The 12,641-nt window shown below is 46.5% G+C and overlaps 1 protein-coding gene across 5 annotated transcripts in view; it reads left to right on the forward strand.

The window, feature by feature from the left end:
* Positions 1 to 1,578: 1,578 nt before the first annotated feature.
* TMEM87B (transmembrane protein 87B) overlaps positions 1,579 to 12,641 on the forward strand; it is a 63,219-nt gene continuing 52,156 nt past the window's right edge. For 3 of the 5 annotated variants that reach the window (XM_077959006.1, XM_028832306.2, XM_077959007.1), the window contains exons 1-3: positions 1,579 to 2,024; positions 6,301 to 6,361; positions 10,765 to 10,856. In XM_077959006.1, the coding sequence (XP_077815132.1) occupies positions 1,857 to 2,024; positions 6,301 to 6,361; positions 10,765 to 10,856 (321 nt within the window). In that variant the 5' untranslated portion in view covers positions 1,579 to 1,856. The remainder of the gene's footprint in view (positions 2,025 to 6,300; positions 6,362 to 10,764; positions 10,857 to 12,641) is intronic. The other 2 variants (XM_077959009.1, XM_077959008.1) reach the window with 2 other exon arrangements.

Consider the following 12,641-nt stretch of genomic DNA (forward strand, 5'->3'; position numbering starts at 1 on the left):
CCGGTAACTCACCCTTAACTCTTCTTGTAGAACTTAAATTTCATGTATTGTTCTCTCCTTCTGTCCCTGACTCACTTCCTAAATCTCTGGTGGATGTTCCCCTGTTGTCCTGTTACACTGTTATTCTGACCTAAACAGAACTGATCACATTGCTTGCTGGGAAGATGCACATGCGATCTCTAGTGTATATAGTAGGTCCTCAATTATTACTGATGACTGGTAAAGCAGCCAAGGTCTTTTGACTATATAAATCGATCTTATTCTACGTTAATAACAATATTAGCACAGGATTCTATTCCCCTGTTGGATATTATTTACATTTGATAATGAATGAACTAATTCTCTTTGACAGCAAAACATGTATTCAGCTTACAGTCGAAAATGCAAGGCAAGGTACACAATAAGACGGATCCAAGCCCTGACCCCTCCGAGCTTTAAGCAGTCAGGTAACTATTTGTTCTGAAAAGTATTAACTGTCCTATTAACGTTAACCTTCACAACACAATGCCTTGTGTTCAACCGGCCTTGGCCTCAAAGCACTTTCCTGGCACATTCCCTAAATTTAAAGAACGGTTTCCATAGAGCTGAGAGGGTCGAGGCAGGGGCAAGTGTAGAGAATGCAAGAAATGGAGACACCCCGGGCAAAAGAACTCTAGACTGCACTCCAACCTTAGCACTTACTAGGCATTCGAGTTCAAGACCTTGACACTTGCACTCGCTGGTGGCGAGCCCCGCCTCCCCATTCCGGCTCCACCTCCCCAACCCAGCCCCGCCTCCCCACCCTGCCTCATCTACCAGACAGGTCCCGTCTCCCCATTCAGGCCCCCGTCTCCTCACTCAGGCCATGCCTCCACATTTAGGACACGCCTCCCCGCCCAGTCCAGTCTCCGAACTAGGGCTTGCTCTAAGCCCTGCTTCCTCGCCCAACCTGGCCTCCCCACTACGGCCTAACCCCAAGCCCTTCTCCTCGTCCGGCCCCGTCTCCACACTACCGCCTGGTCCTCAACTCCACCTCCCCACTCCGACCCCATCTCCTTGACCAGCCCGGCTTTTATGCTCAGGCTCCGCCTCCCCGCCCAGTCTTGCCTCCAAATTCCTGCCTTGTCCCACGCCACGCCTCCACACGGCCCCGCCTCCACGCTCGGCCTGGCCCCAAGCTCTTCCTTCCTGCGGCACCCTGTCTCAGCACTCCGGCCTGGTACCGAGCCCCGCCCCGCCTCCCCAGTCCGGAGCCCGCCTCCAACCCCGCCCTGTCCCCACACCCAGCCTGGCCCCGAGCCCCACCTCCCACCGCGCCCCGCTTTCCACTCTCCCGAGCCCTGCCTCCCACCCCGCCTTCACACGCCCGAGCCCCGCCTACATCCCCGCTCTGTCTCGTCACTCCACCTGGTCCCGAGCCTCCCCTCCTGCCTCCACCCTGCCCCGCCCCGATCATCCCGAGCCCCGCCTTGTCTCCACACTCCGGAGGCACCTCCCTACCCGGCCCCGCCTCCGCGCTCCGGCTGCCAGCCCTCCCTTCCACCCTCTGGCTCCGCCTCCATCTTCACGCTCACGCCAGGCCCTGAGCCCTGCCTCCACGTCTCGGCGCCAACTCCACGTCCTGGCTCCTATCTCTGCCTTGCAGGCTTCCCCCAGCTGCACGCTTGGGCCCGGCTCAGAGCCCTAAGCCCTGCCTCCCGGTCCTGGCCCGGTTTGCCAGAACTGCACCGCGCCTCTCCGCCCAGGCCCAAGCCCCTCCTCCACACCCGAGTCCAAGCCCCGCGTCCCGGATTCGGACCCGCCTGCCTGGGGCGGTGCTGCACCAGGTGCGGGTGTGGCAGGCGTCTCGGAGCGCCAGGTGCAGCTTCCGGGTCAAGATGGTCGCCGCCTGCCGCGCCGTAGCGGGGCCCCTGCCGTGCCGCCGCCTCCGCTGCCTTCCCGCCCGGGTCCCGCTGCTGCGCGTCGCCCTCTGCCTTCTGTGCTGGGCCCCGGCGGCTGTGCGCGCGGTCCCTGAGCTGGGGCTCTGGTTAGAGACAGTCAACGACGTAAGTGGAGTGTCGGGACCGAGGCGTGGCACGTCTCGGGCCCTCAGGGCTGTTGCGGGGCTTCGCTGGACCCCGGGCTTGTTCACCTGGCCTCTGCCGGGTCAGCACCGGGTCCCCTGATACCCTCCCGGAGCCTTTTGTCTGTTACGAGCGGGGAGCCGGGAGCGGCCCCTCCTCCGGCCCGACCTAGGCTGCAGGGAAAAGCCGTCAGAATTGCGCATGGGACGGCCCTCCGGTCCGAGCGCTCGGACTGTTACTGAAGGTCACCATTCCCGACGCCGTGGCCGTCATTTTGCTCTGACATGTTTTGGCTGGATCAGGAATCTCTGCACATCTAGCAGCATCTTTGGGATTCGACTCTTCCTGTCCGGATGCAGCCACAGTGGGCCACACCCCTGAGGCCGCAGGGAGGACTTGCCAGCGCTTCAGTTTCTGCATAAACTTAGCGCGTCTGCCGCTTCCTTTAAAAAAAAAAAAAATTTAAATGAGGAGGAAACGTGCAGTAGTCACCCTCTCTCTCTTTCTCTCTTCTTGAGTTCCTGAATTTCTCTACAGTTCCTATCACAGTTCCGGGTGTGTGTGTGTGTGTGTGTGTGTGTGTGTGTGTGTGTGTGTGTGTGTGTGTGTGTAGGTGGGGCGGGACTAGTTATTAGGGAGTGCTTGAAAGGCGAATCTGGAGGCATGAGTGGGCGGAAACTCTTCTTTCCAAGGCAGGCTATTAGAAAACTTGGCATCCAGTAATTAGAGGAGATGATGTGGGAGAGATACAGGGGCAGAATTATGGAAAGTCTTGCAAAAGAGAGACAGGAAGTCTGGAAGAGGCATTATCTCCGGCTTCTCTGGGGTCAGATGACCAATCCAGCACTGTTTGGGATGGGTATTTTCCACATGCATGGACTTATATTTTGATTTCCTTAACCAGAAAAAGAAAGTAGTTCCAAAGACTACAAATACTTCCCACAACAGCAAAGCTATTCAGAGGAACACGCTGGGTATATTTCTTATACCCAGAAATATACCCAGCGTGTATATTTCATAGGTATATTAAGACCTATTGCGGCCATTTCCTCCAGGATTCTTCTGGATTGGTGACCTAATTTGTGTGCCAGTTATATAGTCTGCACATCTCCATTATTTAATTTCCTGGACGGGAAAAAGTAGAACTCAGGGAACTACTCTCATGGCTTCCTGCTGTGACGATAGTGAATAGTCAATATAACTATATTGGAAGTGACTCAGCCGCATGCGTGTTGTTAGATTACTTGAACATATCTGTATAGATCTTTGCCAAGTGTACTTTGAACATACCTGCAAAGATCTTTGCCAAGTGTACTTCTTCCTGTATGAGGAATAGAAGTTTGCTCCTTGAGTGCTGCATGATCTTTGGGCTCATTTTACTCCTGTGCGACCCTGGGCCACTAGAAGTCTAAAAGCGCTTCTCTCCCGAGAGTGGACTTATTATTTTCCTCATTTCAGGTTGTCAGAAACAGGAAAGGAGAGTGGGGCTTTCTTTCATTTGTACTGCAGATTTATCAAGAAATTTTGTTTCTTTGTTTTTGTTTGTATGTTTGGGACAGAGTCTTGCTCTGTTACCTAGGCTGGAGTGCAGTGGCACAGTCAGAGCTCACTGCAGCCTCAAACTCCTGGGCTCAAGCAGTGCTCTAGCCTCAGCCTCCCGAGTAGCAAGGGCTTGTAGGCACATGCCATACACCCAACTAATTTTTAAATTTTTTGTAGAGGTGGGGGGAGTCTCACTATATTGTCAAGGCTGGTCTTGAACTCCTGACCTCAAGCCATCCTCCTGCCTCAGCCTCCCAAAGTATTGGGATTACAGGCATGAGCCACTACACCTGGCCAAGAAATGGTTCTTTTGAGTGTACAAGGGAGCAAATCATTGAAGCACCACCGTGTGTCATATGTTAGACTGGTCATTGCTGTTGCAAAGATAAGTTTTAGCCATAGCCCCTTCTCCCAAGATGCTCATACAGTAATAGGAATAACAGATTTATGAGTAGATAGTCATATACACTGTGGTATACTTGAGATATTACTGGAGCACCAAGAGGGTCACCTAACCCTGCTTCCTGGAGGAGAGACCTGCCTCAGTCTTGAAAGATGAATAAGTACTACCTTGATGAAGAAGAGGAGGGGAGCAGTGCAGCAGCAGTGCAGGAAATTAGTGGTGTTTCTGCTACATCAAGTTTCTGGCAGGGTTGTTAGAGGGGACTTAGGTCACCACAAGCCTTCCATGCCTGAGCTTGGCCTTGAGCCTGAGGCCAGAAGCCTCAAACTCAAGGACGTGTGTTGGCCAAGGCAAGTCATGTCATTGAGTACAGTGAGCTAGGTTCAGGACTGGAGGGGGTAGTGAGGAATGTTGTGGACTACAGATTGCATGCCCATTCTGAAGAGGGCAAGTGCCATTTGGCTTCAGCTTACTCTATGCATACACTCTTAACAGAGTGGGCACAGAATTGCCACAGCTCTTTGTTTGTTTTTTTTTGTTTGTTTGTTTTTTTTTTTTGAGACGGAGTCTGGCTCTGTTGCCCAGGCTGGAGTGCAGTGGCCGGATCTCAGCTCACTGCAAGCCCCGCCTCCCGGGTTTACGCCATTCTCCTGCCTCAGCCTCCCGAGTAGCTGGGAGTACAGGCGCCCGCCACCTCGCCCGGCTAATTTTTTTTGTATTTTAGTAGAGACGGGGTTTCACCGTGTTAGCCAGGATGGTCTCGATCTCCTGAACTCGTGATCCGCCCGTCTCGGCCTCCCACAGTGCTGGGATTACAGGCTTGAGCCACCGCGCCCGGCCAGCTCCTTGCTTTTTTAAGTGAAACTGGAGTCCATATTTTTATTATGTCAATTAAAAAGTTTAAAAAAGGCCTCTTGTGGACTCAATCAATCCTATTTATAGGTTGGATTAGGCCTCCAGACTCCCAGTAGCTACTTTAGGATGTGAATGAGGGAGCCATTGAAAGATCTTAGACATAATGCTAATCACTATGGCTGCTATCTAAAGATGAATTATAGGATCAGATCTGGAGGTAGAAGTACCAGTTAAGCTATTGTGGAAATTAGGCAGGAAATGCAGAGAACCTAAATTGGGGCAGTGGTGACAGAGATGGAGAGGAAGAACTGAATTTGATAAGTGTTTGTGAGATAAAGTAGGCATGCCTTGGGGATTGGGTGATGGAAGTGGGGAACTATAAGGAGCCATGGCTTGGGTGACTGTAGATGGTACCACCTCCAAACAAGGTGGATGGCATAGGAAAAGTTGGTGAGCAGAGAGGAGTGTGTCTGGTTTAAAACAGGCTTGTCTGTTGGACATCCCCTAGTGTACATGTCCTTTAGGCAGTTGGGTATTTGGATGTGGCGCTCAAAGGAGGGATGCAAGTTGGGAATTTTATTGTTGTTGTTGAAACTGTGTTGGGCAGGGGGAAGGGGTTACCACTTATCCTGTCAGTGTTTTTTTTAAAAAAATTCCTAATCACTTGTACATTTAACATAGTCTCTAACTGCAGGATTTTTATTCTTGAGGAGAGAAGACATTAAACAAGTAATTAATTATTTGATTTAAGTTGTGGAAAGGTTGTGAAGAAGAAAGGGTGCTGGGGATTATATAAGGGAGGGCCTGGCCTGATAAGGGCCACAGTGGAAGAATTCCTGCAGAACAGGCTTTTGAGCTGGGCTTTGAAGGGTGAGAAGGAGCCAACTAGATGAACAAAGAGTGAAAGGAAGGATTTTTAAGTAAGTTTTTCAGGTTGACCACTAATCTTGAGGGCAGGAAAGAATATCATGCTTTTCAGGAACTGGAAAGTTGAGAGGTGGGTGGGGCCTTGATTATTCAGGATCCTGTAGGCTACAGTATGAATTCTGGTCTGTTGTAATTGCAATGGTAAACCATAACGACTTGGAGCTGGGAGAGGGGGACAGTTCCTTATCAAAAGTACATTCAAATTGACACCAGGAGAGCAGCATGCAAATGCTGGCAGTTCATGTCATGTCTGAGCAGTACTAATCCTGCAATGGCAGCATCTTTTACCTCGTATGTGTCACTGGCCCTAAGTCTGCTAGAGGCCGGAGCTCTCCTGATCCTCAGGGTAACTGCAGGAAGTAGAATCATGACAAGGTTTTAAGCAAGTTAGTGATGTGATCAGATTTACGTTAAAAAAATACTCTTGTCAGAGAGAGGAGTGCAAGGATTAGAACTCTATATGTTGTGGGGTAGAACACTTGCGAAAAAAACTTTCTAACAAGATCTTCCCGTGTTTGTTTTTCACCTTAGAAATCAGGACCTTTGATATTTAGGAAAACTATGTTTAACTCTACAGATATCAAGTTATCTGGTAAGTATAATGAAACAATAAAATACTAGACTGGGGGCGGTGGCTCACGCCTGTAATCCTGGCACTTTGGGAGGCCAAGGTGGGCACATCACAAGGTCAGGAGTTCAGGACCAGCCTGGCCAACATAGTGAAAACTCGTCTCTATTAAAAATACAAAAAAAGTTAGCCGGGCGTGGTGGTGGGCGCCTGTAGTCCCAGCTACTTGGGAGGCTGAGGCAGGAAAATCACTTGAACCTGAGAGGCAGAGGTTGCAGTGAACTGAGATCGCACCACTGCACTCCAGCCTGGGTGACACAGTGAGACTCTGTCTCAAAAACAAATGAAGAGGAATAATAAAATACTTATATATATATATGTATATAAACAACATGTAATATAAACAAATGCATTCATGTAAATGAATATAACATATATAATAAACTAAGCAAATGTTTTGTTTTTAAGTAGTTCTAACATTTTAAGGTTTTGTTTTGTTTCAGTCAGGACTTGGTTCTTTACAATAATGGAGGCCGGGCGCGGTGGCTCACGCCTGTAATCCCAGCACTTTGGGAGGCCGAGGCAGGCAGATCACGAGGTCAGGAGATCGAGACCATCCTGGCTAACATGGTGAAACCCCATCTCTACTAAAAATATAAAAAATTAGCCGGGCGTGGTGGCGGGTGCCTGTAGTCCCAGCTACTTGGGAGGCTGAGGCAGGAGAATGGTATGAGCCCGTGAGGTGGATCTTGCGGTGAGCCGAGATCACGCCACTGCACTCCAGCCTGGGCAACAGTGAGACTCTGTCTCACAAAAAAAACAAAAAACAAAACAAAAAAACCCCAAAATACAATAATGGATTTTTCTTTTTTTTTTTCTTGAGACGGAGTCTTTCTCTGTCACCCAGGCTGGAGTGCAATGGCACGATCTTGGCTCACTGCAACCCCCGCCTCCCAGGTTCAAGTGATTCTCCTGCCTCAGCCTCCGTAGTAGCTGAGATTACAGCTGAACGCCACCACACCCGGCTAATTTTTGTATTTTTAGTAGAGATGGGGTTTCACCGTGTTGGCCAGGCTGGTCTTGAACTGCTGACCCCAGGTAATCCACCCACCTCAGCCTCCCAAAGTGCTGGGATTACAGGCATGAGCCACTGTGCGTGGCCCACAAGAATGGATTTTTCTGATCCTCTTTCAGAAAACGTAATATGAATCATTTTATGAAAATTATAATTAAAGTCTAATAAGCAAAAAAGCATTTGGTTTTTGTGAAATTTGACTTTGAGTCTCAGATTTTTAAAACTGGATAAATTGTTTTTATGAATATATGAAATGTCATGATTATGATAAACCCATTATGGCCTTGAAAATTTTCAAAATGTACATATCCTTGTAAGAAGTAAAAATTGCTGGATAACATTTTCATTAGAGTTTTAAGGTTGATAAAAGTTAAAATATTCATTAGGTAGGGACTGTCTTTTCTGTGTCAGTACTGATATACCAGAACTACCAAGGTTTTTTAGGAATTTCACTGGATTTACATTGGATCATATTCACTGTGGCCCAATTCCTCTTATTGTTTCCAGTAACCTAACTAGGAAAATTGGTTGCCAGAGTTAAAGTCTCAGGATAAGGAGCAGTTTTTTGCTGGGTAGAGCAAACTGGCTTCTACAGGATCCAAAGCCATGCCTCTTTCCTCTTTCACGCAACAGATCATGCTCTCCTCATTTGTTGGGGGCGATTCTGCCTGTTATGGGTCTTTCCTGAGGGAAGTCAGGCTAGCCAGCAGCTAGAAAGCAGAGGTGGTTTAAAGCAGCTCTGTAATATCAATCATCAGAGGTGATAAGAGCTTGGTGAGAGGAAACTGAAGTCCAAGGTGAGTAAGAAAAAAATTTTGGCATCTGTTTATTTAATGAATTCATGTCTCAAAGTCTAGACAAAGAGGATTTAAAAGAACCTCAGTCTGGTGCTGACAAAAAGTTATATGGGGAAAAAAAGTAATGTCAGCCACTGAAACAATTTGATTTTTAAAAATCATTATAAATGCCTGAGATCAACCTATGGGTAGACTACAATCAAGACATTGTTATTAACTTATCTAAAGAAAGGATGGGACAGCATGAGGGATTTAAGAGCATAATAAAACTGGGGTTTAGTCAGGCAAATGCTGGTCATGTCCATCAGCATTGTTGGGAGAGAGGTTTCCTTGAACCGTGACCACAGCTATGACACGGGACTGGCAGGTGTGGATATAGCATCCACCTGAGCCTCTTTGTTCTGGTGCCGTGCTCACCAAATCACCTTCTCATCCGTATTGGGCCTCCACGGAGGCATGTTGAAGGGAAAGAGTTGATCATTACTAGTCCAGTTTACAGTTTCTGTTCATTGGAAGTGAGTAATTGAGCATTCTCATTTATACATCTGCCATCGGGAAAGGGTGAGATGAGAATCTGTGTTTTCACAGAGCCAGATTTCAGTGCTTATAAAGCTAAGGACTGGTCCCTTGGATATATGTCCATGCCATTTGGGAGATCAGATATCTGGCTTTTTAAAGGCAACCTCTTTTCTGCTGTCTCATTCAAGTCATGTGGAGCCTGTGCTAAAAAAATCTCTCAATGTAATTCACCATATTAACAGAATATAAGACATGTACCATATGATCATCTCAAAGTATACAGAAAAAGCATTTGAAAAAAATTCAACACCCATTCATGATAGAAACTCTAAGAAAGTTAGAAGTAGAAGGAAACTTCCTCAACCTGAGAAAGGGCATCTATGAAAAATCTGTAGCAAACATCATACTGTCAGTTCTCCCCAGATTGATCTATAAATTCAGTTTAATCCCAATCAAAATCCAAGCAGGCTTCTTGTTTGTTTGGTCGGTCAAGATCGTGAATTTTACATTCTCGAGTGCTGGAGGACGTTGTAGTCCTTTAACAGCTTTGTTCTAGCAGACATATAAGTTCCTTGTGGGTCTGTTTGATGCTTTCCAGTTTTCTTGTTAAGTTCTTTTGCAGTAGCCTTTTGTCTAGGGCAAGCTTAGCAGTACTTCTGTGGTGTGGTCTTTCTGCTTGTCTTCCAAATACCTGGTATATTTACTGAGGCCTCTCCAATCTGGCTAGTGGAAACTCCAATAGTTCCCAGCTCTGTGCGAGCTCTGAGAATTGTTGGGCTTCCCACGCATGGGCAGACTGCCCTTCAGCCAGAAGCTCCAGGGTATCACTAAGCAGACTTCTCTTTCTCTTTCTCTATATAGCTTCCATCCTTGGGTACTGCCCCCAGAAAATCTACCAGCCTCAGTCTCTTGAACTTGAATCTCTGGTCTCAGTTTGGTTTTGCTCTTCATCATTATCAGCCTTTGAGATGACTCCCAATGATCCTTGCTTCCTGTTATTCATGATCTTGTGTAGTCCTCTAACACATTTTATCAGAGTTAAAATCAGTCTGAGTGACTGATGGAGCATGGTGGAAATAATGGCACATCCCCTCTGAGGCTAAGTTATAAAAGATACTGTGGCTGCATCTTTGCTCTCTTTCTAATCACTCACTCTGGGGTAAGCCAGCTGCCATGTCATGAGGACGTTCCTGGCAGAGCTCTCCTTAACTCCAGACTTAATGCTTTTCAGTCGGCCTATTCATATCACCCTCTTACCTGGATCATTCGAAAGAAAGGCCAAACTCCTCAGCAGAGCATAAGACCTCATGAATTTTCCCCGGCACCTCTTCTCCAGCTTCAACTCTTTCTCCTTTCCCCAGCCTGTGTTCTAAGCATAGCAGACTATTTTCAGGGGTCACACTCATGCCATGCCTTCACTCAGCCTGGGCATTTACATGTATGGTCCACCCTTGTCTTCACCTGGCTAACTCCTGCTCTTCCTTCAAGTTACAGGTCTCCTCCTCCACCTAGCTTACCCAGAACCCATTCTTCATGCTCTCCTGGGCTATGATAGGTGACCTGCTCAGTGCTGCCTTGACAGGTCACAGCCTCTGCGACTACTGAAAGTGCCTGTTTAGTTGTTAAAACTCTCCGCCAGTACCTCTTAAGTCAGAGACAGGCATTGTTCTCGTTTACCGTCGTAGCTCTTCCTGGCACGCAGGATGGGGCTCACTCAGTATATTTTGAATGAATATGTAAGCGAGAAAAATGTTTGAGAGTGAAATAAGCAGTGACTTAGCATATCAGGCCACTCAGTTTATTTAATATTAGACTTATAGATGAAATGAGCAGAATTACAGCAGCTTTTGGTTAACTATAACAATTTAATGAATTTTATCTGTCTCATTTTACACTGACTTTTTGGAGAAATTAGGTAATGTTTTACTCATTGTTACATTAAAGTAGCCTGTTTTTAATTGCATTCTCAAAACCTTAAGTTTATATTAGAGTGTATGTATTATTCATGTAAAACGAGACTTTCTTTTTCTAAACAGTTAAGTCATTCCATTGTTCTGGGCCTGTGAAGTTTACCATAATGTGGCATTTGAAGTATCATACCTGTCACAATGAGTATTCTAATCTGGAAGTAAGTAAAACACAAGTTTTTAACGTATATAAAGCTATGAAGGAAAATTATGAGTATAAAGATTTATTAGCTCATCAAGTGAGGAGGCTAGAAATAGAGATTATAGTTTTAGAAGTGCCACAGATTAATTTTGGGACTTATGGCAATAAACCAAGTTACGTGCTGAGAAGACTACAAGCGTTTAGTTGCCTTGTATGTTATGAAAAATGTTAGTAAATGTTTAAATTCAGGCTCGTAGGAGTCATTGATAAAGATGCTGTACATACGAATAAATGCTTAATTTGCGAAAGAAGTGTAAATGTTTCACTTTTAAAAAAATTATAGGGAACCGAGAACTGTATTGAGTACAAGTAGATTTAGTGAGCACAAGTAGATCGCAGAAGGAGGTGAGGAGAAGAAAGGAGGTATCTGGGGAAAGGCAGAGGAGACTGAGAGAGAAGGAGAAAGTGGCCGTGCTGAGGAGGGCTTTTCCTGCACCTGCCTCTGAAGCCTGGGTTTCTGCCTCCTGGGATGTGCAGTGGGCTCTCAGCAAGATGTTTCTCTTCATGATTCTCATGATGGTTGCTTGGGATTGTTTCCTTTTCAGATTCTCTGTTACCTGTTTGGCTTCTACCTTGAATAATATATGGGTTTCCATATTTTTATTTTTAAAAATTATATATGTATATATGCATATACCTATACATATACATATATATGTACATATACCTGTACATGTATATGCATATACATATAAATATGAGATCTCTCTCTGTCACCCAGGCTGGAGTACGGTGGTGCAATCATGGCTCCCTCCAGCCTTGAACTCCTGGGCTTAAGCGACCCTCCTGGCAGGTTGCCTCAGGTAGCCTCCAGAGTCTCTGGGATTATAGACGTGAGCCATTGTGGCTGGCTTTCTATATTTTCATTAGTATTATATTTCTGTTTGGATTGAACCATGCCATTTTCCTTGAACACTGCCTTTTTGGCTTTATCTCTAAATATTTTGCACCTTCACACTAAATACTTCAGTGTAAATTTCCTAAGAACAGAGATACTCATTTATGTTTTTCACAGCATAATGATAGAATTCAAATTTAACACTGATATGATGCTATTATATATAAACCTTATTAAAATTTCGCAGCGGGGCAGGGTGGCTCACTCCTGTAACTCCTGCACTTTGGGAAGCTGAAGTGAGAGGATTACTTGAGCCCAGGAGTTAAAGACCAGCCTGGGCAACAAGTGAGACCCTGTCTCTACAAAAAATTAAAAAATTAGCCAGGCACAGTGGCATGTGCCTATAGTCCCAGCTGTTCGGGAGGCTCAGGCCAGAGGATCCCCTGAGTCCGGGAGTTCAAAGTTGCAGTGTGCTGTGATTGCACCACTGCACTCCAGCGTGGGAGACAGTGAGACCTTGTCTTCAAAAAAAAAAAAAAAAAAAAATCACCAGTGTCCCAATATTGTCTTTTTCTTTTCTTTTTTTTTTTTTTTGAGACAGAGTCTCGCTCTGTCACCCAGGCTGGAGTGCAGTGGCGGGATCTCAGCTCACTGCAACCTCCGCCTCCTGGGCTCAAGTGATTCTCCTGCCTCATCCTCCTGAGAAGCTGGGATTACAAGCACGTGCCACCACTCCCAGCTAATTTTTGTATTTGTAGTAGAGATGGAGTGTCACCATGTTGCCTAGGCTGGTCTTGAACTCCTGACCTCAGGTGATCCACCCGCCTCCGCCTCCCAAAGTGCTGGGATTACAAGTGTGAGCCACCGCACCCGGCCCAATATTGTCTTTTTTAGCAGGCCCCCCTG

The sequence above is a fragment of the Macaca mulatta genome, chromosome 13, assembly GCF_049350105.2.
Source record: "Macaca mulatta isolate MMU2019108-1 chromosome 13, T2T-MMU8v2.0, whole genome shotgun sequence".
NCBI lineage: Eukaryota > Metazoa > Chordata > Mammalia > Primates > Cercopithecidae > Macaca > Macaca mulatta.